Source organism: Phaseolus vulgaris, chromosome 9, assembly GCF_000499845.2.
Source record: "Phaseolus vulgaris cultivar G19833 chromosome 9, P. vulgaris v2.0, whole genome shotgun sequence".
In the NCBI taxonomy this organism is placed as follows: domain Eukaryota; kingdom Viridiplantae; phylum Streptophyta; class Magnoliopsida; order Fabales; family Fabaceae; genus Phaseolus; species Phaseolus vulgaris.
Genome location: NC_023751.2, coordinates 32,891,995 through 32,919,088, shown reverse-complemented (window position 1 = coordinate 32,919,088; position 27,094 = coordinate 32,891,995). Strand labels below are relative to the sequence as shown.

Below are 27,094 nucleotides of genomic sequence, written 5' to 3'. Positions count from 1 at the left end.
GAGAAATTGAAACTTGGGACCACGTCCACTCCACATTCAGATCTTCTAACTTAGAGTATTATTGAAAGTTAAAGTTAACTTCCCTTATCTTAATTACTTGTTTTCCAAGCAACCTCTAGATTTTTGTCCCCTTAGTGTGAATAAGCTTCAAGATATAAGGGCCTAATGCAAATTATTCTAACATAACATAAATTCAGTATATAGTATAATAAGTCGATAGGATTACTCTTCTCAATTGACTTCATTAAGATTGATGACTAAATTATAAGAAAAAACAGAGAATAAAAGATCTTTAGAGTAAAAATGAACTTACTCTGTTTGAAAATTTGATTGGGTAGAAATGTAGTTGGACTCCTCAGCTACTACAGTTGAAAATAAATGAATTATGAAAGAGAAATTGAAGAGACAAAGGAGAGGGAAAGAGAGAGAAAAAAAGAATAACATATCACACATTTAAGTGTCTTAAGACTCGTTTAAGTGAGAGTTCATCGCTCAAGCTACTTGAATGGACAATATTTATTCAAATTTCCATTTTGAGTGAAAATCTTCTTTTGTTTTCATAAAAACTAAACAAATAACAAAGAAAACATACAATCATAATAAAAATAAATAAATTCAAGATAAAACTTACTAAAAAGGCATCATAAAAAAATATAAATATTTAAATATAACAAAAAAATATGGTTAAAATATACTAATCTTTTACACTTGTCAAAGAAAGGGAGTCAATGAGACAATTTCTAAAACACTCTTTAATTTTCTATTTATTCAAAAGTGATTTAAAAATAAGGAATAACTAAATATATTTAAACATGTGTTGAAAATGTAATTGAAATACAAAATATATATTTCAAAATTCAAATTCAAAAATTAGATTAAGAAATATCTCTCTTTTACTTGAGAATCATAATTGTTATCAATTTTGTATCAGACTTTTCATACTTCTTGAGTTATTTGATTTTTGTGTTCTCCTAACTTTTTTTTCTCCACTTTGACTAAACTAAACATGTTATGTTTCCTTGAGTTTGATTGAATATTTAGTCAAATCGAATATAAACCTAACTAGAACTACAATTAAACCCCAAATTACAAGGAAAATTAAAATTAAATCCTACACATTATGCTCAAAAGATAGAAAGGGAAGAAAATAAAGACTTATTTTTTACTAAGAATTATTGCTTTTTGTAAGAATATTGCATTTAGTCTAGTAGTATTTCTAGGAATTATCCTTATGCATTTTTGTTTTTTTTTTCTCCATTCATTCACTCATCGGTATCAAACCTCACATGAACCAATGCATAAGGATTCTATTGAGCATTTGTTCTTTGTACTTGAATTTGTAAAACTCTAAGAAAACTTTCTGAGTTTGACTTTAGATAGATAGAATTTTCATACATTCCTCTTAGTGAAAATATATCTTCACTTTACTTCTTTGTTATCTTATCCATAGAAGTGTAAAAACTGGAAGATATTATATTTCAAGAATATTTAAGTTATTTCTTAAGAAAGCAAATAAAGAGAATGTATGGTGGATGTCAAAAGTGGTCGTTAAAAATTGAACATTGCTGCAATGAGTTAATATAAAAATCTGTCATCTTTTGATTTTTATTATCTTAAAAAATGTTTTTAAATAAAAGCTTCATTTAATTATTAAAAGCTAATCTATTGTATTCTGCTCGTTGAATTTTAGTATAATACTTTTAGATCTAACCATAAGCTTTAACAGGTAATATATTCTTATTAGATCCGCAATTTTTAAAACAAAAAGTGCTATACTTTTTCTTTATGCAATTACATTTTGTTTTACAGTTTATCTAGTTAAAATTTGTTTGAATAAACTTTTTCATAAAAATTAAAAATGATTTTTCCAAAAAATAAAACTTATTTTTACAGAAATTAATACATAAAAGTTTAGAATTATAAAATTAGAATATGCATTAACTAATTCTAATTTCCAAATAGACTAACTTTTTATTTACTTTTCTCTCCTAAAAGATTTTATGGAATTTTGTTCCAACATATACTTCCCAATAATTCTGGAGTTAAACTTTTGGAAACCTGTTTATTGTATATTCCAAAATTAAATATTTGGATGCCTTTGTATATTTCTCAAATTATAATTCAGATTCAGAACAAAATAAATAAATTCTGAAACAATACAAAAGTAGACTTGCAGAATTATAATTCTAGACATATGCCAATCAAAATTAAAAGGCTGATTTGAAAAATTATAATATTGAATATTAAATTCTAAAACTGACCATTCATCAGAGATATTCCTGGAACAAAAAAAAAGTATCAAAGGTACGTAAAAATTGACAACGTTGCCAACAATTAATTTCACTTATAAACAACCAATAACAATGTTACAAGACACCAATAAAAAAAATCCACATTTGATACCACCCAAGGTGGTTGCTATCATCGGGGCAAAATTTCTGACAAAATTTTCTAACATTTTTCATTAATCAACCTCTGCAATCAGTTACCCACCACATTACAAAGAAATGCCACTCTAGTGCGTATGTGAAGATGTCTTGGTTAAATTGCAAGTAGACCGACACACCTGACGGAGGCCACACCTTCAAGAAATTGAAGCTTCATTCAAGGACAAATTCATTAGGAAATTACATCAAAATCCTGTTTGATTCTTCAGAGGTTGCTAGTTGCTACTTGCTAATGATGCTCATCAGGTACCAGATTATCTGGACAGGGATTCTTGAGCAAAGCAGCCAAAATCCAAACATTCATTTCTTGGTACCAGAAGAACATAAATATCTTAGCATATATTCGTTGGAGGAACATGTATCTGCTAGATCCTGATGAATTTTAGTGATTGCTTTCTGCAAAGATTTTAATGATGGTAACAGATTGCGAGAGTTCTGCTGAATAGAATTCCCATGGGCCTTGCAGAGTTCCTGGCAAATCATACCAAAGATAAAGATGATTTTATAGAACTATCATGACCTTGAGAAGCAAACATATGAAAAGACTAAATCTAAGCAAGTAAAGAATACCTGACACCATCTAAGTATAAATTCCAAATGTGGGCAGTTTTCCAAAAGATCTGCAAGTGCCTCCACTAATCGTTGGATATATTTGTAAGGGATTGATGTCGCAACAGCTGGAATATCTGCCGGACTAACCGCAAATATACATTTTTTAATGAAAGAATCCTCATTCAAGCGAAGGCTAAGGATCAAGGCTTTACTTGGTTGATTTTCACGAAGAGCTTCTTCAACAGCCTGTTCCGAATTGCCAGCTCAAGTTATTAACGACATCAAAACAGGAAACAGTGCAGTGAAGGGAGAACGTAATATACAGCTAGATGGAGTGCTATTAAAATTATATATGCTGCATTTTCAAGCAGCACAATGTTGATTTTGATTCCTTGTTTTTCATGATTGAAATGGAAAAACGGATTTAAGACTCTGTCATCTTCATTTATATCTGATGCAGAAATTTTACAATTTTTAATGAATTGCTGAAAAACGAAATTATACTCTGCTTGTTTTATGTTGACTGTCATGAATAAAAAACAATGTGAAAAAAATCCAAATTATCAATTAGAAAATTGCATCCTCTTCTTACAAGTATGTCAACTACCATCTTAAGAACTCAAAACACAAATTATTGGATGTCAAGAAGTTATCAGAGTAGGTGTTCTCTATCTCATTTCTTACTACAGAAAATAGTTTCTGGAATAATCTTATATTCTTTGAAGTAAACAGTGATAGTTCTTTAAAAAAGTTAAATTACCTCTGGTGTAACATTTATGTCGAGGTCAGTGGGATCAAATATGAAAGATTCATCAACAGAATAAACCAAAACTCCCTCAGTTGTTGCTGCAACAAAACTACGCCCTGTAGGTGCAATTCTCAGGCACTTTGTCTGAACAATAGGCCTTCCACGGTTAGGCATAGATCCTGGTAAGTTAAATCCTAGTTTCCCTCGTGTTTGTTTCTCAACGCCTTCTTCAATGTCACTGTTGTCATCATCAATCAAATCTAGAGGGCCAGCATCTGTCATATTTTTTGAGTTTAAAATGTCAAGCACTCCATCTAACGAGAGATTGTGGGTTATCTGGAAACGTCGAAGTAAAACCTGAACAAAGAGATCCCAATTAACAAACAGAACTGTACTACAATATTTAAACAAGTAGATAGAAATAGTCCATTTTAAGTACGCGTCCACTTTGAGAACACAGTAATTTATATCTACAATGCACACATAGGCAAGGGATGCAAACAATAAGACCACTATGGCATATATGAGAGAAGATTTCAAGAGTAACAATTTTTAACCATCAGATGCATTAACATGCAACATAACATCTTCGAAGTGAAAATAGATTTCAGAGAATAGAAACAAAAAACTTTTATCAACCTTAAATGGTTTCTGCCTCTTCAAGAGTAACTGATTTTCCTTTTGAGCAACCCAGGTATAAAATAAATTAATAATGGGGGAGTTCGGTAAAAGATTATTATGAGGTAAGGTACCCATGAAAGGGACACTTTATAAGTGACCAAATGAAGTTCCTCATCATTCAGGATATGAAAAAAATGAGAAAATGGAGAGAATACTGGACAAGATTGATCTATGGAATAAGCACATTTCCAATTATACTGGCACTTACAGATTTTATTGATGATTGGATCCTGGAAAGACGTAATCCTAGGATTGACCCCTAGTGTAAACAAAGTGGTTCGATAATAGAAATGCCCTTATGAAAACTAGGTTACAAGTGAAAATAAAACTTAACATGCACTTTGAATCAATATAGAAGCTTTTCTAGAGGATAAAATTTCTAGAATCAATGCGATGCGGTGACTTTTACATATGTGAAAATCAACCAAAGTGCATGTAGACCAACCTGATCTGCAACATCATACATGCAGATGTATCTGCTACGTCCCCCAGCTAATATGTAGCTTCCATCAGCTGAATAACACAAGGTTGTAAAGAACTTCCCAGAAGTTGACTTAGCAGCTGACCTACGGTCAGTCATAAGACGCCCACCAGCAATATCTCTAGAACCTTCTATGGTGTACATCAACAAACCATCTATTGGGTCCCAAAAATGAATTTGCCCATCTAATGTGCTGCATGCTAACTGCCTTCCATCTGGACGATAAACAACTGTAAGAATATCATGTGTGTGAGGAAATGTTTCAACTGCTCCTTTTCCATCAAAGACATCCCACAACCGAACAGTTTTATCATATGATGATGAAGCCAAGACAGCCTGCACAAAGTGAAAAGAGATGATGCTAAGGTTTTTTGTTATAATAGATGTAAAAAACATTGACCAAAATACAAACTTTAGTACTTCCCTTCATCATATATCTCGAGACAATAATATTATTGATATTTGATGATGCGCTACAAACTTAGAAGATAATATTATTTTATAAACTGAAAACATGAAACATGGTTTCACATAAAGTTCTACAAAAGAGGAGAATTGGAACCAGCTAAAAATACTGCTTACGAAATTAACTTATGCAAGAAAATATCAGCAGAAGAAAAAACTAACATTTGTAGAAGAAAAGACCAGCCCATGAACAGGAGCTTCATGACCACTGAGCACATCCAACAAGCGGCCAGTTCTCATTGACCAAACAAAAATCTGTTACACATATCATTGAGAAAAGGGTGAATGGTAAAATAATAATGATACAGTTAAAATCAACCTAATTTGTGGAAAACTATACCTCAAAGGAATCTGAAGTGCCAGCACATATCACTTCACCACTTTGATCAGCTGTCAAGGAAACAAACTGTCTTGAAGAAGGAGTTGTAAATGTCCTAAAATTCCGGTAGCGTAATAAATCCCATGCACGAATGGTCCCATCAAGAGATGCACTAAGAAGGCAATTGTTACTTGCCATAAAATGTAAAGCCGTAACAGCATTAGTGTGCTCCGAAAATGTAACAAAGCAAAATCCCGACGAAAGAGTCCACACCTGTAAACATAACAACAGAGCTTTCACTTCAGTTTAATTCAAACATTCAATTTAAAAACCAGCGCAAAACATATTAAAAAGGCACAACACAAAGCAATCAGTAATTTCTGGATCAAATTTCAAAACCCCAAACAAAAGTCAAATTCAATCACCTTCACTTTATTATCATCTGCTCCAGTGGCAAGAAGCTGCGAATCTGCCGAATACGCAACACAGTTCACATCAAAGTAATGACCCTGCTGCTTCAAAATGTAGCTCTCAGACCGCCACTCCCACACCAGCAGCTGCCCCAATTTGGCACAGCCAAATGTCAACCAATTCCCAAGTTCATTAAACACAGCAGTGGTAATCTTCTCCCTCGAAATAGACAACAAATGAATGCACACAAAATCTGGCATCTGATACAACCCAAACACACCATTAGAAAATCCAACAACCACCATGTCTAGCCCCCTATGATAATCACATGCCGTCACCTTCGCCCATCCCTGCATAAACCCATCCTTCCTCAATAACTCCCACTTGCCCCAACTCAGGTAACCCTCATCACCATCCTGAACATCAATTTTCTTCCTCTTCTTCACACCATCACTTTCAATAACCTCCAAATTCCCTTCCACGTCCCTCTCCGGAGTCCCTGGCGAGGGCGGGTCCGAAACCCCAGCCTCACCACCACCATCAGAAGTAAAACCCCAGCTAAACAAATAACAATCCCTAGTAACCGTATAAGCCTTACAAACCCTATTAGTTTTCGAATTGACACCAAAGAACGAACCTACAACCGAATCCCTATGTCCTAGGAGCATAAAAGGCTTTTTCTTACCCCCGCTATTCAATTTCTTCAAGCACAAGATTCTCGCGGTTAAATCCTTGGACCCAACGATGAGGTACTTCGAGTCGGGGCTCCAATCGAGGGTGGTTACTTTTGAGTCGAACTCAGCGAAGGTGCGCACGAGTTCGAAGGGGAAGTACTCGCGGCGGAAGGCCGGGGAACGCCAGATCTGGACAAGCTTGCCGGTGGCAACGGCGATAAGAGCGCCGTCGGGGCTGAACTCGACGGCAGCGACGCGGTCCTTGAAGGAGATGCGATGGAGGAGGGCACGGCGGCGTAGGTTGATGAAGAGGCAACGGTTGCGGTCGTCGATGGCGAGGAGGAAGGTGCCGTCGGGGGAGACGGCGATGCGGGCGACGTTGGAGGAGGACTGGATTGGGAGGGTGGAGGTTTCGGACTTGAGAAGGTCGGTGACGGCGACGCGGTTACCGACGGGGGAGAGCAGCAGGGTGTTGTTTGAAATTACCGCGTTGCCCCCTCTGTAGGGTGCTCCCAAGAGATTATGGAACCTGAAGTTCATCGCTTTGTTTCAGTGGTGGTAGTGGTGAGAGAGTAGAACGGGTGCGTTGCTTGCATGAACTGCGAGAGTTCACGGTGGTGTGTGGCGGGAATGGAGGTTTATGAGTTTAGGGTTTTAGGGGTTGTCCGTGTTGAAGCCCAACACCATACGGCAGCGTTTAAGGATTAAAAAAACTGGTTTATAATTAGATAACTTGTTTTACCCGTGTTATTAATTTAAATTAAAAATAAATTACAGTAGTCCCTTTTTTCAACCAGATAAAAAAATACTATAAACGGAGAGGTAAATTACATTTTTCCATTTTTATTTTCTTTTTAATATAATATTATTTTATTGTTTTTATATTTTCTTCACTTAATTTTGGGAATATTTTATTTAACTCATTTCATCTTTAAGAATGTTTTTAATTTAAAAGTCTTGGGTCTTAAAATAATTTTTTATTGAAGCATGCCATAGGATAAAAACGTGAATCTTATATAAGATCTTAGTCTAAATAATTTTGTTGAAATTTTAGTCTTAAGAACAGTAATTTAAGATTTAATTATTTTTTGCTAACTACATTAAGGGTGAAAAGTTATTTGGTCTACTAGTTTTAGAAAAAATCTATTTCATCATAATTTTTTTTAAATATATAATTTTTTTCCTATTTGTGATTGACAACTCATTGAACCAAAAATTCTATAACATACACATTGAGTAATTCTAAAATAAAAACAAGGCAATTGCTTCCTGAACCATATCACTGCACCAATTCCAGTGAAAAACACAAAAATGTCCTAAAAAAAATAGGTGCATATAAAAATACATTCTGATTCCCTTTTTCGAAATGTTCCGGATTTTTTTTTTATGAATTTTTATATAACGGATTTTTTTTTATCTAGAATGGACTTTTTATTTTTTTTCGAATTTTTATTTTCAGAACACAATAATTTCTCTTTTAAATTTTTTTTTTGGAAATGTATTATTTTCAATCTCAAATTTTTTTATCTGAAATAGAATTTTAATTATTGTTTTCGGATTTTTATTTCCAAAACTCAATAACTACTTCTGGATTTATTTTTCCGCAATATATTATCTTCAATTCAGGATTTTAATTTCCAAAATAAAGGACATTTTTAGAAATTTAAAAAATATGTTGGGTGGAGGTTAAAAATGATTGGGTGTAGGAAGCATTTGCCTGAATACAAAAGTTGGAACCAGACTAGGCTCACCCTTACCCTCTTCTTTATGCTTCGTATAAGCCCATCACATTCACTTACTTGAACCCACTCTTGCTCTCTCTAAGCTCTGATCTCAATTTCTTTGACAACTCTCTCTATAGAGGCAGTTTCTTCCTGCACCCCTACATTTTTCTTCCTGCATCCCCAAAAAGTTGCGCAAAGACAAAATTGTCCCTATATAAACTGTACATTTTTTTTTTGTATTCCGGATTATGAAATTCAGTAAATTTTTGGATTGACGCTTCCTGTAAATTTTTGGATTGGTGCATCCGGTAATCTCTCGGATTGATGCTTCCGGTAGTACATGAATGATAGTGTTAATCCAAAATAAAAAAATGCAAAACATCCATAATTGAAAAAACCATTCTAAATCCACCAATCCATAATTCAAAATATGCATTCCGGATTTAGAAATCCATAATTGAAAAAAATCATTCCGGATCCACCAATCCATAATAGAAATTAGGCTTCCAGATTCAGCAATCCAAAAATCAATTATTTATGCAAATTTTGCTTCCGGAACACCCCCTCATCTGGAATGCAACATGATTCACTTCCGGATTGATGAATCCATAATACACTCCCAAATCCCAAAATTGTGGGGTCAGTTTTGGAATTTACAAAATTGTGGGGGTGAAGGAAGAAACTACCCTCTACTAATTATCTCTTCTCATATTGAGATTTGCATCCATCAACTTCTCCTGCCTTTTGTCTATGATTTGATCTTTTCCTTACGGCTTCTTCTTCCTGCACCCCTACATTTTTCTTCCTGCACCCCCACAATTTTCTAAATCCTGAAATTGACCTTAATATTTTATTTGAAAAAGGACACCGTGGTTACCGAAAATAGGAATCTGAGAGTGTGCTACGGATTCATGAATCTGGAACTGAATATTTTTTTTTCCGGATGAGGGAGTGTTCCTGAAGCAATTTTTGCATAAATTATTGATTTCCAGATTGCTGAATCCGGAAGTCTAATTCTATTACGGATTCAAGGATTCAAAATGCTTTTTTTTTAAATTACGGATTTTTGAATCCAGAATGCATATTTCTGTTACGGATTAGTGGATCCAGAATGCTTTTTTTGAATGATGCATATTTTGAATTACGGATTGATGGATTCGATATTTTACTGGAAGTGCAAATCCGAAAATTTTCTGGATTCCATAATCCATAATGCAAAATGTAAATATAGTTCAAGTGCATTTTAGGGTTTTTAAAGAATAATAGGGACAATTTGGTCTTTGAATAACATTGTGGGGGTGCAGGAAGAAAAATGTAGGGGTGCAGGAAGAAACTGCCTTTCCTTACTCTTCGTTTCTTTTTTCATTTGTTTGGGTTGGGGTCTTCAACTTCAACGAAAATTGTGGTTACCCCACAACCACAACTTCAGATTCAACTTCAATAACTCACTCTCTTCGCAAAATGAGGCCTCGAAGAGGAACACTAATTGTGTCTACTTCCTTGCATCTCCTTTGATATGCAAACAATTCTTTATAATACTTTTTATTTTTTTAAAAGAAAAAAAGGTGGAAAATCCTTTTTTTTTTCGTTTTGAGAATTTTGTATTTTAGGGCTTCAAATTTATGTGTTCTGCATAATATTTTTGGAGGATATTTATTTTCAATGGGAAAAATTAAATTTTGTTAAAAAAGAGGGTTGTATTTTAGTTTTTTTATTGGGTTTTTTGATGTTTAGTTTTTGTGAAATTATTATTATTGATCATTATTTATTAAATTGGATATTTTATGGCTTTATTTTATTGTATTTTTCACTCTTTTCTCTTTTATTTGATAACGTGAGGAGAATGAGGGGGAATAGGGTTCTTCAACTTTATTATGATTGGATATAAGATTTTTTTTTAATTTGATAAATCCTATGGATTTTGTTGATAAAGCATAAGGTTTAATCAATGAAGTTTAGTTTTTTTTTTTTTTTATGGTTTAGAATGATATTCAATGTATTTTGATTGTTTCTGAAAGCAAAGCAAAGGAGAGTAGCAGGAGGTCATGTGGAAGCACTGATGCAACAGAAGAAACGGGAGAGGGTGAAGGCGCATAAAGGAGAATGTGGTGGCAGTTGTAGCGATGCAATTGGGTGAGGGTGAAGATGAGGCTCATGAGGGAGAATGGATGGAGGGAAGAGAAGGATGTTGGAATTACACGTGCAATCCCTCTATGTGTCACATCATCACTTAATGTTGTTTACGTTGATTTAATAGAATGACCAAATTACATACTTTTTTTAAAAAAGTATGACGAATGTGATTTTTAAAAAAATCAATAGACCAAAGTGACTTTTGTATTTGACCCTTAATGACAAAAAGGATAATTATTTGATGACAGTTTCTTCCTGCACCCCATAATATTATGAAAAGACTAAATTATCCTTATTATTTTTAAAAACCCTAAAATGTCCCTAACGGAATCTATTCCTAAAAACCCTAAAACTCTCACTATTATTTTCTTCTTCCCACACATTGTGCAGCTGCAACTGCAAAACTGCAGAACTCCATTTCGGTGCCTTTCAATCTCACACATCTCTGGTGGTTTAGGGTGGTCTTAGCAACTTGGTGCTTAAAGGTAAGTAAAATTTTTTGTTTTTGGATTTGTACTTTTGTTTTTCTTCAAATTTTCATTTCCGCACTTCATTTATATCATTCCAGACAATGAAATCTGATAGTTTTACGGAATAGAGAATCCGTATATGTTTTTTCACATTTTAGATTATGAAATCCGCAGAAATTTCGAATTGATGCTTTCGATAAAATCCTGGATTGGTGGTTCTGGTAATATTTCAGATTGTTGTTTTAGGTAATATTATGGATTTTTGTTTCTGGAATATTAATTGTTGTTGTTGTTACTGTGTATTTGTATTGGCTCAAATTAGTAAATCATAATCTATTCTATAATTTGTATTGGGTCGAACTAGAGGAGTTTTAGGGTTGGATTAGTATGCACTCATTCATTATTTATAACCAAACTTGCAAGAATTTCAATCAAGATAATACATTTTTTTTAAATAAGTGATTAGTTTCTTTAATTTTGATTGTTGAAATGAAGTTTTTATTTATTTTTAAATAAATGATGTACTTTATAAAATAGTAAAATTTAGTTTCACACTTTATTTGTTGTTAAATTTATAACTATAATGTTAGATGAATAACATTCCAGATTGGTGGATCCGTAGTAGGTTTTCATATTTCTGAATTCGTACTGTGCATTGTTTGTAATTTGATTTAACTTGAATGGTGTAATTGAATAGAAATGGTGAAGACTAGGGGAGGAGGTTCACAAGGTGATCGTCTACGTCCCACAGTCTCTGTTAGAAGAAGAAGACATGTTAATGAAGATGAAGAACATGTTGAACATGAAGATGCAGAACATGTTGAACCTAAAGAAGTCGAACCCCAAATGGAGGTGGAGGATGAAGGCGCACCTCAAGTAGAAGGTGAAGGTTATCCCGGAAGTCCACTGGATGGGACACTATTGATAGGTTATGAAGACCATGTGGCCATACATTTATGGAATGGTGTGATAAGTAAATATGTTGTAATATGATATTTGTTCATTGTTAATTTTATATGATTTTTGGTTGATTAAATTGTATATTTTATATGATTTTGGTTGGTTAAATTAGGATCGAGGGGAGTTAAAATTGATGTCTCATGGCCGAAAAATGAATTAGATGGGTGCTTCTCATCTTGGGATACTAACTGCAGTAAAGTTTTCAGATTTAGCTGGATTTGTTGGGACAAGCTATGACCCGATGGACAAAGGATTGTTGTGTGCCTTTGTAGAAAGGTGGCACATAGAGACAAATTCCTTTCATCTGCCCATACGTGAGTTGACTATCACATTGGATGATGTGTCGAATTTGTTGCACCTCCTTATTATCGAACAATTTTACACGTACCCGAGCTCCGATGTAGCTGCGATGACTGAGGGATACTCGTGGGCAACAACTCCTTTGACCCACATGTATGAGCAGTGGGAGATGGTTGCTATGTGAATACTAAACAGTTAGTTGGGTATGTCACTTTATTGGCATTGTGGATATACGAGCACTTTCCGACTGTTGGACACCGACAACTTCAGAATGACTATGTTGAGGATGAGTCGCGGTGTATGAAATATGTGGTCAGGAGTAGGATGTCCACACTTCCATCTGTTCGGATGCAATTAGATAACATTTGTATACGTGTTGTTTAATGGATGCCCTATGAAGAGCACAAAGCATTGCGTCATTTTGAGTGGATTGCATTATTTTCAAGGTAGATTCGGTTGAGGGCTTGCAAGCAAATGCATTTTCCTGAATGTGTACTCAAACAATTTGGATATATACAATGTATTGTCATCCAGCCACCGTTCATCATGGCGATCCCTCCACATCTGAGATCGAATGACGATGGTTAGATTTTAATGCTAACCTCGTATAAGATTTTGTATTATCAGTTGATGTTGGAGCCTGTGTTCCAGCATATTTGGAGAGGTTCCGGTCTATATCACACTCATATATTATTCAGATGGCTGAGGATAATCGACCTTCGGTGATTACCCCTGATGGACGACGTTAGGATGAGAATGATACTATCTCAAAGTGGAATCGACTTGACTCGTCTGATATTGTTTGACTCAATTGACCTGATGTGGCCCAACTCAACTTGACATAGGCCCATATCAACCAGTTTGAGATGATGTAGTCTGATTTAACTTGACCTAAATCCAACTTTTCTTTCCTCATACTGAATTTGTATTTGTATTGAGTAAATATTTTTCATATATAAATACTTTTTTAAGTACTTTTTTGTTAATTTATATTTTTAAATAATTTTTGTACTTTAAAAATTAACCCATGAGTTGAGCTTGAGCCCGAGCCATGAGGCTTTTGATACATTTTCACCTTATAGAGTTTTTCTTATGTGAATTTTTTGACCATGGTTCATGTAATTCAAGATCAAACTCTATGGATTGAGTTAAATTGATAAGTTCATAAAATATTCTATCAATTCCCCTCAAATTGTTAAAATGGAATACGTGACAAATTGCCATCCAATTAACAAACAAATCTTTAACATTTTAATTTACGTCTAATAGATTTATAACCAATAAATAGTAAGAACTTATGAAACCAATGATTCAAATTGAAAAAAAAAAAACCACATTGTTACAATTTAAAAATTTTAAGAAATTGATTGAATCTTGAAAATGACATATTATAGTATTTTTATTTATTTAATAGACTTAATTAGGGGTCAAATTAAAATAAATAAATAAATAATAGGTTAAAAAAATAATATTAAGCTTACATTTTTTAATTTATAAAAAGTTAAAACACAAATAAAAAAGTTATAAAAATGTGGGTTTAATAATAAGACTTCAAAATTAGAGCAAACAAGAGAATCTTAAAAAAATGAGGTAAGTTCTAGTTAGACTAAAATAAAATCTCATGCTCCCTTTTAGAATTTTTATACTAGATATATTTTAAGAACATAATTTTTTTATAAAGAAAAGTAAATTTCTTGCACCCAAAGTGTTAGGAAAAGAGAATGATTTATTAGATAAAGAGAGGTGAGTTAATTTTTAAATATTTTTTTTTAAATTCTTACTTTCTTGGAATTCTTTTAAAATTTCTTTAAGAAATAAAAACTAAATGTAACTATAAGTGAAAACAAGGTTGACTTACTTTTGTATAAAAGTTTTTGAATGCATCTAAAGTTATATGCTTCAGAGTGTGTTTGTTGATTTTTATGATTCTCTAATCTTAAATTAGTTGTAAGAAACTTCGTGTATTATATATCTTCACAACTTATATATTATTTTTATTTATCTACAACTTTAAGCTAATTCATCCATTCATACTTTTAACTTCCATATATATGTCTAGAGTTTATCAAACTTTATTTGTCTTTCTTTTATCAGCAATGAATTAATGAAATTAATGGGACACTGAATTACATACAGATTATTACATACGGATCAAAATCCGTATGTAAATATTAGCACCATAAAATAAAATTAGCAGTGAATGAGATTCGAAGCCAGATTCCTTCAGCAATCTTTCAGCAACCAAGTAAAATTTAACCACTACATTAAGCAAATTCTTTAGTTTTATTATGATTTTTATTATACTTATTATTATTAATAATACTAACAATATTAATAATATTAATAATACTAACAATATTAATAATATTAATAATATAAAATATTAATAATACTAACAATATTAATAATATTAATAATACTAACAATATTAATAATATTAATAATACTAACAATATTAATAATATTAATAATACTAACAATATTAATAATACTAACAATATTAATAATACTAACAATATTAATAATACTAACAATATTAATAATACTAACAATATTAATAATACTAACAATATTAATAATACTAACAATATTAATAATACTAACAATATTAATAATACTAACAATATTAATAATACTAACAATATTAACAATATTAATAATACTAACAATATTAATAATACTAACAATATTAACAATATTAATAATACTAACAATATTAATAATATTAATAATACTAACAATATTAATAATAATAACAATATTAATAATACTAACAATACTAACAATACTAACAATACTAACAATATTAATAATACTAACAATATTAACAATATTAATAATACTAATAATATTAATAATACTAACAATATTAATAATACTAAAAATATTAATAATACTAACAATAATAATAATACTAACAATATTAATGATACTAACAATATTAACATATGAATCACATTTAATTTATCTATAATCTACTTCAATCTAAACATAATTTATTATATTATCTATTAGTATGAATCAAATTTAATATATGTCATACTCATAGTCATCATATTACCTATTACATTAAAATCAACTATCATATTAATTATTATTTTACGATCATATTGAGTTAATTAAGTTCATTATAGGTAGTTGGTTTTACTTGTGTGTTATATATAATAAAGAATATTGTCAACAAACAATATTATTTTTTAACATAAAATGATGACTTTTACATTAACTATTAATTAAATCTCTAATACAGATTACTAGTTAGCATATCATTATAGTTTAAACTATATTAATTATTCCATAAATCTATGTAAAAAGTTGTTACTAAATAACCCTTTCAACTAATATATAAATAACAAAGTGATTAAATAATTTATAATTTAAAATATTTTAAAAATTATACATTATATCAATTTTAATCTATGTAAGTAAATATTTGAAAATAAGATTTTTTTTATCGACAAAGAATAAAAAAAATTAAACAAAACATTTTAAGGATATTTCAATCCTTATACAAGAATCTCAAATCAGAAAAGAAGTGTAAAATACAAGCACCTATATAGCCATCTAACAAAAACTTCACAACTACTAATTTCTATTTTGATACACATAGTAGTTCATTTAAATTTTCTATGTTTTAGGCCATTTATAAATAATTTTTGTCTTAGAAAGCATTTATGAATAATATCTTGATCGATATTCTAAAGCCACCTTTTCTTTAAAGAAATATATATAACAATAAAATATTTATGTATTACATTACAAAATGATTGCTAATATTTGGTTTTTTGACCATATGATGGGGTTATTTTTTTTGGTTTTTACCAAAATGGGGTCCGTTTAACAAAAATTACAAATTTAGGCAAATCGTGCCAATTCGGCACGACTTCATATGCAGAAATCGTTCCAATTAGGCACGACTTCTGCCATGTCATACTGAAGTCGTGCCAACTTGGCACGACTTCTACCCTGTCATACTGAAGTCGTGACAACTTGACACGACTTCTGCCTTATCATATTGAAGTCGTGTCAACTTGGCACGACTTCTGTCACGTCATTTTTTTTTAATTTTATTGTTTATATATTGGATAGTAAGTTATGTAATGTTAAAAATTAATTTGATACATAATTTTCTAAGAGTGTTAGTTTTAAGGAACAAAAAATTGGATAATCATGTATGGATCATGTTTGACGGTAATGTAATACAATAACTTGATTATTTGATTAATTAAAAAATGAATAAAATTGTTATTGAATTTGGAAATAAATAGATAAATGAAAAATTATTATATTTGGAAAATAAATAGAGAATTATTGTTGTGAATTTGCAAAAATAGCATGAGAAGTAATGATTTTACAGAACACGTAATGATGAGAAGAAATTAATTTTCAACATTACATAACTTACTACCCAATATATAAACAATAAAATTAAAAAAATAAAATAAAATTATGACGTGGTAGAAGTCGTGCCAAGTTAGCACAATTTCAGTATGACAGGGCAGAAGTCGTGCCAAGTTGACACGACTTCAGTATGACAAGGCAGAAGTCGTACCATGTTGGCACGACTTTAGTATGATATGGCAGAAGTCGTGCCTAATTGGGACGACTTCTGCATATGAAGTCGTCCCAATTAGGCACGACTTGCCTAAATTTATAATTTTTTTTAAACGGACCCCATTTTGATAAAAACAAAAAAAGATAACTCCATCATGGTAAAAAAACCCTAATATTTTGATGTCCAAAATTTCACCAAATTATTTGTTTGTTAGAAAAATGTGTTTTTTTTATATGTTAATAATATGAAAATCATTAAATATATCGTCCGATGAGATATTATTTCCTTAACTATCACATTTTATTTATTTATAATAAATAAATTAAATAAAATGAAACATTTAAGTTATGATATTCAAACTCTTATATAAAAACTCAATAAAAATTTGAATTGATTTGCTCACCTTTCTTTACCTCTGCCTGCTGCCAAACCCATATTTGAATTGATATTATATGTTTGTCGTCCATTCAACATCGTAATATAATGTATGCATATTATATTCTTAATTATAGTGACATACAAAAATGAATCCATAATACTTATAATTGCAAAATCCAGATTGAAACTCTTCAAAGGCATATCCAGTCATTGCGTAAATACTTTTATTTTATCTATCCCCTTGAGACATTGAGATGATCTTTGAAATTATTTTGATAAAACGTCATTAAACATCATTAATATGTTGTTTTTTAATTTATACCAATAAATGCATGTCAAATCCACAAATTCTATTCTATTATATATATATATTATTTATTTTTTCATAGTTTTAAGTTTCACATAATCACGGATAGTTTTAGACATAAAAAGTTGTAAATAAAAATATGTTGTCATACTTAAATAAAAATTTAAATAATATGCATCAATATTTATTATCAGTAATAAATTTACATGTAAAACAAAAAGGAAAATGATAAATATTCAGGTTAATTTTTATATTTTAAAAAAATACAATTATAATTTAATATATTTTTCCGGCCCAATTTTAATCGATTTTACCGAATTTTTCTAATCTTTAACCTATTATTTTTCTGACAAATTTTGCAATTCATTTAAACATACTTATCAAGTTTACTACCAGTTTTTCACTCCAGTTTTCATGAGTACTTTTTTAATTGATGATAAAAATCACATTCTAAAGCACTTAACATATTTTATTTACAGAACAGAATTAAATTGGGCATTAATATAAAATGAAGTGCAAAAACAAAAGCAAAGACACAAAAGTAAAAATACTAGAGAGAGTCTACTACGTAGAAGACACCACCACCCCATCTTCCAAAGTGTTCACCCCCCTTTGGGCACTACTTTGTGCTTCAAACTCCTTAGCTTTATCATAAGAAGCATGCAACCCTAAGAGGACATAGTAAACCAGGAGAAGCACTGTCCAAAAAGCAAACCTAATAAACGAATCTTTATCTATAGATCCAAGAAGGAATATGTTAATAAAAATAGATATGGAAGGTAGCCATGGAACCAAAGGCACCCCCCAAAGTTTTGGCTCCTTTGCCTTTGGAACAAGAAGCCAAAGCCCTCCTGTAGCTAAAACCCAAATTGGACAAAAAACAGCATAACCAATCCAACCATCACTTAGTGCCCAATAAGATGAAATCCCACATGAAGAGCCAATGATCACCACGATGAACACAATGAGCTTGATTTGGTTGCTCTTTGTTGTGACTCCACTCGAGTAGTACCTACGCACAAGCAGAGCAACTGCCACCAACATGAAGATGAAGAGAGTGGAGATCGACAAGAGGTTAGAGAGAACCTCAAGGTCAGTGAAGAAACCAATCAGAGCTGAGATCAGAACCAGGAAAATTGTGGCATTCACAGGTGTCCCAGTGTGCTCATCCACAAAAGCAAACCAAGGAGGCATCATGTGTGTGCGTGAAATGTGAGTCAGATAGCGAGCTTGACCCACAGCAGTCACCAACAACACAGTGGTCATTCCCTTCAAAGCCCCCAACGAAACAATGTACTTAGCCCAATCCCACCCAATAGCACTAAACGCCACCGAAAAGGGTGCGTTCACGTCTATATTGGTATACGGTTGCATGAGGCAGAGTGTGGCTGCAAGCAAGCAATACGCCAATGTGGCGATCAACATTGAGCCCACAAGCCCAATTGGAATGTCCCTTGAAGGGTTCTTGGTCTCTTCAGCCATGGTTGCAACAGCATCAAACCCCACGTAGGCAAAGTAGAGAACAGCTGAGGCTTGGAACACGCCCCTGACACCGAAGGGTGCAAAGGGGACGTAGTTTTGAGGCTTGGCGTGGATAAGACCCGTTATGACTATGAAGACAATGATGATTATGTGTACAACTGAGGCAATGTAGTTGAAGATTGAAGAGCCTTTGGTGCTGCGAACCGCAAGGATGCATACGAGTACAAGGACGAGAACAGCTATAGGGTCAAGGTGGCTATAATTGGAGTTCATGTTATGGATCACTATGCGAAAATCATCAGGGTTTTTGTTGCAAAGGGTGGCGAAGTATGAGGTCCATGACCTTGCTACTGCGGCACAACTTATTACGTACTCAAGAAGGATGTTTCCGGCGGCTATGAAGGCCACAAAGTCTCCTAGCTCCACTCTCAAGTAGGCAAATGACCCACCTAAGGAAAAACAAAAGAGAAACAAAACAAGAAAACAAGAACAAGTTGATGGCAAATTCAAGAACATTATTGATTCATGATGTATATATGTATATATTACGCTATTATAGGTATTGCAAGTATATACTTTATAGAGAAATTCTGTAAATTTGTGGTCGTAAGCATGCTTCTGTTGAAAGTAATTAGCATGCTGCTGTTGAAAGTAAGCAAGCTTTTAGTTTTCTGCATTATTTTATTTTCATTATTACTTAATTCTTTTAGTTTATGATTTTTTTTTCTATAATAAAATGAAACCTTTCCATTTTTTGGATACATTTTTATTATAATAACTCACCGTTATTATTTATTTATTATTTTTAATATTAATATTTACAAAAGTAATTTTTAAATATAATGAACACAATTTATTAATATTTTTAGATTTTTCATTTATGAGTTTATTTATAAGTTTTTTTTTCTATAAAATAGACTGCTAAATAAATTTTCAGATAATAAACTAATGAAAATACACATACTTATTCTTTTGGGTATTCCCTTTTATAATAAATGTTAAAATTTATAAAAATAATTTTTAAAACAAATATTTGTTATTAATTTTGATGATGTTATAATTATAAATAGTAAAATCAACAAAATAGATTATGCTGATAAAATTTAATCAGTAGAAATAAAAAACGGTTAAAAATATGTTTATTAATTACAAATAAATAAATAAATAATATAAAGACTTAATAAATGATATGAAAGACTTAGGTCCACAAATTCTGATAAAATCTAATATCTTCACTTGACTTTATACGTGAGATTTAATATAATATTTCCTAATTAAGGAGGATATAATGTTAGGTAACCAGGACCTGATGTTACTGTAGCTAATTATTAAATCATAATTTCTGCTAATAAGGATACAATGTTATTTTTTGTAGTTGATAATTAGGGATCACATTAACTTATTCATTAAACATTTAATTTTATTAAAAACCCTTAAATTTAAATAGTTTTAACTTTGACCCTCCAATTTTTTTGAAAACAAAATTAGCACTTCGAAATGGAAAATAATTTCTAAACACTAAATTTAATAAATGTAACTGAATGTTTACCACTTCTTTTCCTAAAATTTAAGGTTTAGGGATTAAATTCACATTTTAAGATAGTCAAAGTATTTTATTTTTTAATTCAAGAGATTAAAAAAGATTTATTTCAAAATTTTTAAGGCAAATAAAAACCCTAATTAATTTTTTTATAAATTAAACATTGAAATGATGTGGAGGTATCAATTTTGAACATTCAACGAAATTACCCAAAATTTTAATTTCGTCTTTTACGTAAAAAACTGTTATTTTTGTCTAGTGGAGAATAAAACAAAACTAATTATAACCCTAACAAAAAAGATCAGAATCAGAGTTTGTAAATCACACTAAAAAACAGCGAAAAAAAGGAACTAAAAGGAACGAGTCACGCACCGGCAACGGGGATTTCGACGGCAAACTCTGTGTAACAGAAGACGGAAAGCATGGCGGAGAAACCGGACACGACGAAGGACAAGATGACGGCGGGACCGGTGACGTTCCTGGCCTCCATTCCGGTGAGGACAAATATTCCGGCGCCGATGACGGAGCCGACGCCGAGCCAGATGAGGTCCCACCAGTTGAGCGTCTTCTTCATCTGGTGGCTGCTACGCACCGTCATCTCGCCGATCTCCACTCGCTCATTGGATCGCGTGAGGAATCGGTCCTTGAGCCTCCGCGGCGTTTCCAGCAGCGCCGCCTTGTAGTTCCCCCAGCTCTTGAACGATTCCTCCGGGAGGAAGTCGTTTTTCTGAACGGAGCAACCCCTCCTCTTCCGCACTCCTCCTCCGTCCATCAGTATATGACTCTGCGTTTCGGTACCAAGCTTTCTTCTTTCTATCTGTGTTTTTGGTATCAGACCTCTCGCACTAGCTACTCACTCTTCTCTCTTTTGTCTGTTATCAAAACCTATATATTTTGCAGGTTGGTCATAGGTTTACACCATACAAGTAATATGGGAAATGATGCTTTTGAGAACATTGAGAGTTTCTAAATTTTTATTTTATGGGTTTAAATAAAAATATATATAATATATAATAAATGATAACTCAGTAATTAAATGATATAAAAAATATTAAAATAATAGTATTAGAAATTGTAGTGTGATATAAAAAATGTGGGTCTCGTAAATGCATCATTACTCAAATAATAAATATATACTTAATAATCAATAAATTAATATTTTAATTATATTTAATTTTTATTTTATTTTAAAATATCATTAGATTATTATAATAGATTCTCATGTCTTTTAATTTTTCAGTAACAAAATAATCTTACAATTCTTAATACTAACTGATATATTAATTTTTTACCAGATTATAATTAGGAAGAGAAATAATTTTAAAACTGTATTGGTCAAACATTATAAACTGATTCTTTTCATTTACACTTATCAAAATAATATTTTTTATATTATTTAATCATAAATTTATTTTTATTATATATTTTGTTTTAAAACTGATGTATCAAAGTTTGTATAATTTTTCTTTTTCACCTCCTATTTTATGCACCTACTTACGTGTCAATTTAATAATATTTTACATTTATTTTGAGTTGCTTTTAAAATTGAATTATTTGTGAAAATAAACTTGTACAATTTCTATGATACAATACATTTCTCTTTTGTTACGATGGTACAACATTTTCTTCGTATTCTCTAAAAGTGACATACCATGTCGCTTTTTCTAGGATATCAATCCCATCGTGTTGCTCTCTTCACATGGCGTCGTCTTCTTTATTTTGTCTTCTACTCTAACTTATGTGTCTTTTCTATTTTTGTGTGCTCTTTTTTTTTGTCTCAAAATTATGCCTTTCTTTATTTCATTCTTCATCTACATTTGTTTCTTTCTTTTGTTTGGAAATTGGGTAGCTTGAGATTCCAATCACCATGCATACCTTTTTTATATTTTCGTTTACTCGTTAAGCAAGATAAAAGCTAAAGAGATATAAGCAAAATCATTTTTACTAATGATGTGTTAAAAGTATTCTCATGATTTGAGCAATCTCATGACATTACTTAGTCTATTTTTGTGTAATGAAGTTATACCAAATTCGAATTATGGTAAAAAAAATTAAGATTTAAAAATAATAATTGAACTTAACTATTAAATGGTGCATTCAATACTACTAGTCACGTATTTCAAGGTGTTTGAATTCTTGATTTAGGAGCAATTGATCATATGAATTTCCTATGCTTTTCATTTCGTTTTGACTATAAAGAACAACTCATTACTGTTGTAAGAGATATGAAATATAGAAATTAGCTTTTAAAGAAAAAAATGGTGGCCCAATTTGAAATGAAAGCATTTCCTTATATTAGAGGTTGCTTATTCCAAAAATGAATTTTCATCTCCTAAAGAAAATGTGTACTTGATTTCCTATGAGAAATGAGAAAGTTAAAATGTTAACCTATGAATTTTTATTTAACAAAATCATAATATTGGATGTAAAAAAATCCAATATCAGACTGATAGTAAAACTTAATTATTAAAAAGCCCAGGACCCAATGTGAAGGCTCAAAAAGTCCAGGACCCGACGGTTTCAACTTCAATTTTATTAAAAAGAGTTGGGGCTCTCTGAAGGGTGAGGTCATGGAAGTGATGGATATGTTGCATGAAACAGGCTGCATACCTAAGGGGTGTAATGCGTCCTTCATCGCATTGGTGCCCAAAGTAAGGAACCCAGTTCATTTTGACCACTACAGACCCATTTCCCTAGTAGGAGCTATGTACAAAATACTATCCAAGGTGCTGGCTGGAAGGATCAAGAAGGTGCTCCCCACGATCATAAACGACTGCCAATCGGCTTTTTTGAAAGATAGAGGAATACTAGATAGTGTTCTTATGGCCAATGAAGTTGTCGAGGATCTTAGAAAGGGTGGTCGAAGTGGACTATGCCTGAAGGTAGATTTTGAAAAGGCCTACGACTCGGTTCGATGGGAGATTTTGTACGACATGCTACACAAGATGGGGTTCCACAATATGTGGATCAGATGGATTCGTGGGTGTATGGAATCTGCTACAGTGTCTGTTCTGGTCAATGGAAGTCCGACGGAAGAATTCAAACCACAAAGGGGCTTGAGGCAGGGAGATCCACTAGCCCTGTTTCTCTTTCTAGTAGTTGTAGAAGGACTAACTGGGCTAGTGAGGCAGACAGTAAGGCCAACCTCCTATCAGGTCTGAAGATTGGTAGGAATGAGCTTTAGCTATGTATTCTTTAGTTCGCAGACGACACTTTGTTTGTATGTGAGGACTCTTTCAAGAACGTGGTAACCCTAAAGGCTATCCTCAGGGGCTTCGAGGTAGCGTCCGGGTTGAAGATCAACTTTCATAAGTCTAAGTTAGCAGGCGTTAATGTCCATAGAGACAACCTTCTATGCTACACTAAGACCTTGAATTGTTCTCAGATGGAAGTACCCTTTAAGTATCTGGGTCTTGAAGTGGGCGGCAACCCAAGGAGGAAGAAGTTTTGGGAGCCAGTTATTAATAAGCTGAAAGCCAGGCTCAGTGTGTGGAAAGGGAGGTTCTTATCCATGGCCGGGAGAATATGTGTTATAAAATCAGTACTCACTGCAGTACCTCTGTATTACCTATCCCTGTTCAGAGCACCGAACTCAGTATGCAAGAGTATTGTTAGCCTACAAAGAAGGTTTCTGTGGGGGTGGGGGAAGGAGAAGAAGCCGATCTCATGGGTAAACTGGGAGAACTTGTGTAAACCAAAGGAGGAGGGAGGGCTGGGGATTACTAATATCCAAAAGTTTAATTACGCCCTACTGGCTAAATGGAGATGGCGATGGCACTCGGAAGAAAGAGGAAGATGGAAGGAGCTCTTGGAGTCAAAATATGGACCAGAAGATGAGCCAATGCAAACGCCTTTAAAAAGGCAATCTTGGTGGTGGAGGGACCTCAATAAAGCGTGCAGGGAGGGAGGTGGAGAAGGATGGTTCCAAGCACAAATGGGATGGAAGCTAGGTTGAGGCAATAAAACGAGATTCTGGGAGGATGTGTGGGTTGGGAGCACTAAACTCAAAACGTTGTTCCCCAGACTTTACTCATTATCGCAGAATCAGGGGCAAAGGGTGGAAGAGGTGGGTGCATGGGAAGGGTTAGTATGGCGATGGACCTTAAGTTGGAGGCGAGACAGATTTGAATGGGAAAAGGAGTTGGAAACAGAGCTAGTAACTCACATTTCTAGCGTATGTGTTAACAAGGAGCAGTCAGATGTACGGGTATGGGGAAACGATGAAAATGGGTGCTTCACAGTGAAATCAGCATATCTGTGCCTAGCTAGTACTGACGGAGGGCGTCAAAGTGAAGTGTTCAAGTATCTCTGGAAGGCAAGGGCCTTCCCCAATGTCCTAACTACAATATGGAGAGCCCTTTTGGATAGACTGCCAACTAGAGAGTGTTTGAGTAGGAGAGGGGTGATGCTAGAGTCTACCACGTGTGTACTGTGCCATGACAAGATCGAATCAAGTCAACATCTCTTTATGGAGTGTGATTTGGCGTTGCGGGTATGAAGCCTGTGTCATAGATGGATCGACATTCTGTCTGTAGAAAGTAATGTACTTATGAGCCACTTTGAGAGCTTCCTACTAACTCAGGCCAACAACAAACAAAGCTCCGTGTGGAAAGGTATTTGGGAGCACAGAAATTCGGTGGTGTTTAAGCAAAGTGCTGTAGACGCAGAAGAGGTGTTCCAAAAAGCCCAACTTAAATCCTGGTTATGGATGAAGCACAAGGTACAAAGGTTCGATTATTCTTTCGTTGATTGGATCTTAAATCCAGTGTCGTGTATCGGGAGTTATAAATGAAGGGGGCCAAGATTGGCCTTTTCCTAAGTTGGCCGGTTCTGTTGTATACCTAAACTTTTTGGTGGCCTCTGAGGTGTCTAGGGAGGAATGGTGATGTGTGTGATTTTTGTTCTTGGCAACCTGGCTGAACGTTATCTTTTGGTAGTGCCTTTTGTGGTTGCCACTAGGTTGGTTATGAACAGTGAGGACAATCTGGTGTAGACTCTGTTGCAGGTACCTAAAGGGAAGCAAGTGAACTAAGGCATGTTGGGAACGTTTTGGAAGCAGAGTTGCTGTAAATTCTGGACCAATATAACTCACCATGCGTCTAACTGGTTCGGAGCCAAGGACTGCCAAGTTAATCACCCCTGATGTTGGGAAGAAGTAGAAGAGCCCTTGCACGGCTTGTGCCATTCAAGAAGATTCCATAGCATACCTGACATTAGACAAAAGGCAGTTGGTTTGGTGGTTTTACTGTGACTGGTGATCTTTTGACGCAGAACTTAGCTGAAGCGGGGTGTTCTATTGGTCTCCATGCGTGAGTAGTCGAAGGTTTTGACGCAGAACTTAGCTGAAGCAGGTTTTGGGGATCGCCGGCGATCTCCATGTGTGCGTAGTCGGTGGTCGTCGAAGGTATGCAAAGTCAACATGATCGCCGGTCGATGAAGCGGCGCTGTCAACATGATCGCCGATCGATGAAATGGCATTCCCCATATGTGTGTAGTCGGTGGTCGTCGAAGTTATACAAGGTAAACATGATCGCCGGTCGATGAAACGACGATCTCCATGCGTGCGTAGTCAGTGGTCGTCGAAGTTAAGGTCGCCGGTCGATGGAACGACGATCTCCATGCGTGCGTAGTCGGTGGTCGTCGAAGTTATGCAAAGGTCAACATGATCGCCGGTCGAGGAAACGACGATCTCCATGCGTGCGTAGTCAGTGGTCGCCGAAGGTATGCAAAGATCAACATGATCGCCGGTTGATGAAGCGGCGTTCACCATAGGTCAACATGATCGCGATCGATGAAGCGGCGTTCTCCATATGTGTGTAGTCGCGTGGCGAGGTGAAAGTAGGTGGCCTCGGTCCTGGGAGTTTCGGTAAAGTTGAGTGTTGCTTTGAGGTAACCTGTTGGTTATATTTTTGGGTATGGTTTTCTCACTTTAAGGTTGTTCTGCTTCAACCATAAAGGAGAGCATCTTTTGTGGATGATATAGGAAGTCCACTTCTGGTTACTGTATATGGGTTGGGATACCCCTGAAGTATCCCTTTAAATTTTATTTATTCATTGCTGATAAAAAAAAAAAACATAAGACGGATCATTGCTTATGCCATAATGCAGTAAGTCAATTTAAGCATGATTTAAGAGAAAGAGCTATGCATGAAGTTGACAAATTAATTCCTTAATACTTGAAGTGAATCCTTAGAAAGGGACTACTTTTTAGAAAAGAAGTGACGTGACTAAGAAAATGAAATCTTTAAATAAAGAAAATATTACAGTAAAAAATATAAATTATTTAAAGAAAAAAAATAATTAATTATTATATCGATTAATTTAAATATTATTTTATAAACTAAAAATTATTTAATGTATAAAATAGTTTATTAAGATGTAATTAGAAATAATTTTTTAGTATTTTTAATCTATTTTAGAGACTATTTTTTATTAATAAAAATAATGAAATTAAAAACCATTTATTA

At 33.3% G+C, this 27,094-nt stretch overlaps 3 protein-coding genes and 1 long non-coding RNA gene across 4 annotated transcripts; 2 read left to right on the top strand and 2 right to left on the bottom strand.

Annotated features, from left to right (window-relative positions):
• Positions 1–2,305: 2,305 nt before the first annotated feature.
• LOC137820932 (periodic tryptophan protein 2) lies at positions 2,306–7,477 on the bottom strand. The gene is made up of 7 exons (XM_068625274.1): positions 6,119–7,477; positions 5,715–5,966; positions 5,537–5,629; positions 4,874–5,245; positions 3,760–4,104; positions 3,018–3,245; positions 2,306–2,918 (listed from the first exon to the last, which is right to left on the bottom strand). The coding sequence occupies exons 1-7, from the start codon at positions 7,316–7,318 to the stop codon at positions 2,748–2,750; spliced, it is 2,661 nt and encodes an 886-aa protein (XP_068481375.1). The 5' UTR covers positions 7,319–7,477; the 3' UTR covers positions 2,306–2,747.
• A 3,145-nt stretch (positions 7,478–10,622) lies between these two features.
• LOC137821820 (uncharacterized) lies at positions 10,623–12,141 on the top strand. Its single transcript, XR_011082880.1, has 2 exons — positions 10,623–11,120; positions 11,803–12,141. It is a non-coding gene; the product is annotated as an uncharacterized lncRNA (long non-coding RNA).
• Positions 12,142–18,024: 5,883 nt separating this feature from the next.
• Positions 18,025–21,576, bottom strand: LOC137822865 (cationic amino acid transporter 1-like). Its single transcript, XM_068627879.1, has 2 exons — positions 21,000–21,576; positions 18,025–19,536 (listed from the first exon to the last, which is right to left on the bottom strand). The coding sequence occupies exons 1-2, from the start codon at positions 21,397–21,399 to the stop codon at positions 18,170–18,172; spliced, it is 1,767 nt and encodes a 588-aa protein (XP_068483980.1). The 5' UTR covers positions 21,400–21,576; the 3' UTR covers positions 18,025–18,169.
• Positions 21,577–23,197: 1,621 nt separating this feature from the next.
• LOC137822417 (uncharacterized) lies at positions 23,198–25,620 on the top strand. Its single transcript, XM_068627305.1, has 5 exons — positions 23,198–23,782; positions 24,013–24,222; positions 24,670–25,119; positions 25,210–25,347; positions 25,501–25,620. The coding sequence occupies exons 1-5, from the start codon at positions 23,198–23,200 to the stop codon at positions 25,618–25,620; spliced, it is 1,503 nt and encodes a 500-aa protein (XP_068483406.1).
• The last annotated feature ends 1,474 nt before the right edge of the window (positions 25,621–27,094 follow it).

What these genes read in the sequence shown, in the direction of transcription:
- LOC137822417 (XM_068627305.1), top strand. Translation starts at nt 23,198, where the DNA reads ATGGAAGTGATGGATATGTTGCATGAAACAGGCTGCATACCTAAGGGG. An exon ending in TGTTCAGAGCACCGAACTCA is followed by an intron (nt 24,223 to 24,669) that starts GTATGCAAGAGT and finishes TCATTATCGCAG; the next exon opens with AATCAGGGGCAAAGGGTGGA. An exon ending in AGTGTGATTTGGCGTTGCGG is followed by an intron (nt 25,120 to 25,209) that starts GTATGAAGCCTG and finishes CTACTAACTCAG; the next exon opens with GCCAACAACAAACAAAGCTC.
- LOC137822865 (XM_068627879.1), bottom strand. Translation starts at nt 21,399, where the DNA reads ATGGACGGAGGAGGAGTGCGGAAGAGGAGGGGTTGCTCCGTTCAGAAA. An exon ending in CGTCGAAATCCCCGTTGCCG is followed by an intron (nt 19,537 to 20,999) that starts GTGCGTGACTCG and finishes GTTTTTCCTTAG; the next exon opens with GTGGGTCATTTGCCTACTTG.
- LOC137820932 (XM_068625274.1), bottom strand. Translation starts at nt 7,318, where the DNA reads ATGAACTTCAGGTTCCATAATCTCTTGGGAGCACCCTACAGAGGGGGC. An exon ending in CAGATGATAATAAAGTGAAG is followed by an intron (nt 5,967 to 6,118) that starts GTGATTGAATTT and finishes TTATGTTTACAG; the next exon opens with GTGTGGACTCTTTCGTCGGG. An exon ending in TGTATGATGTTGCAGATCAG is followed by an intron (nt 4,105 to 4,873) that starts GTTGGTCTACAT and finishes CTCTTTGTTCAG; the next exon opens with GTTTTACTTCGACGTTTCCA.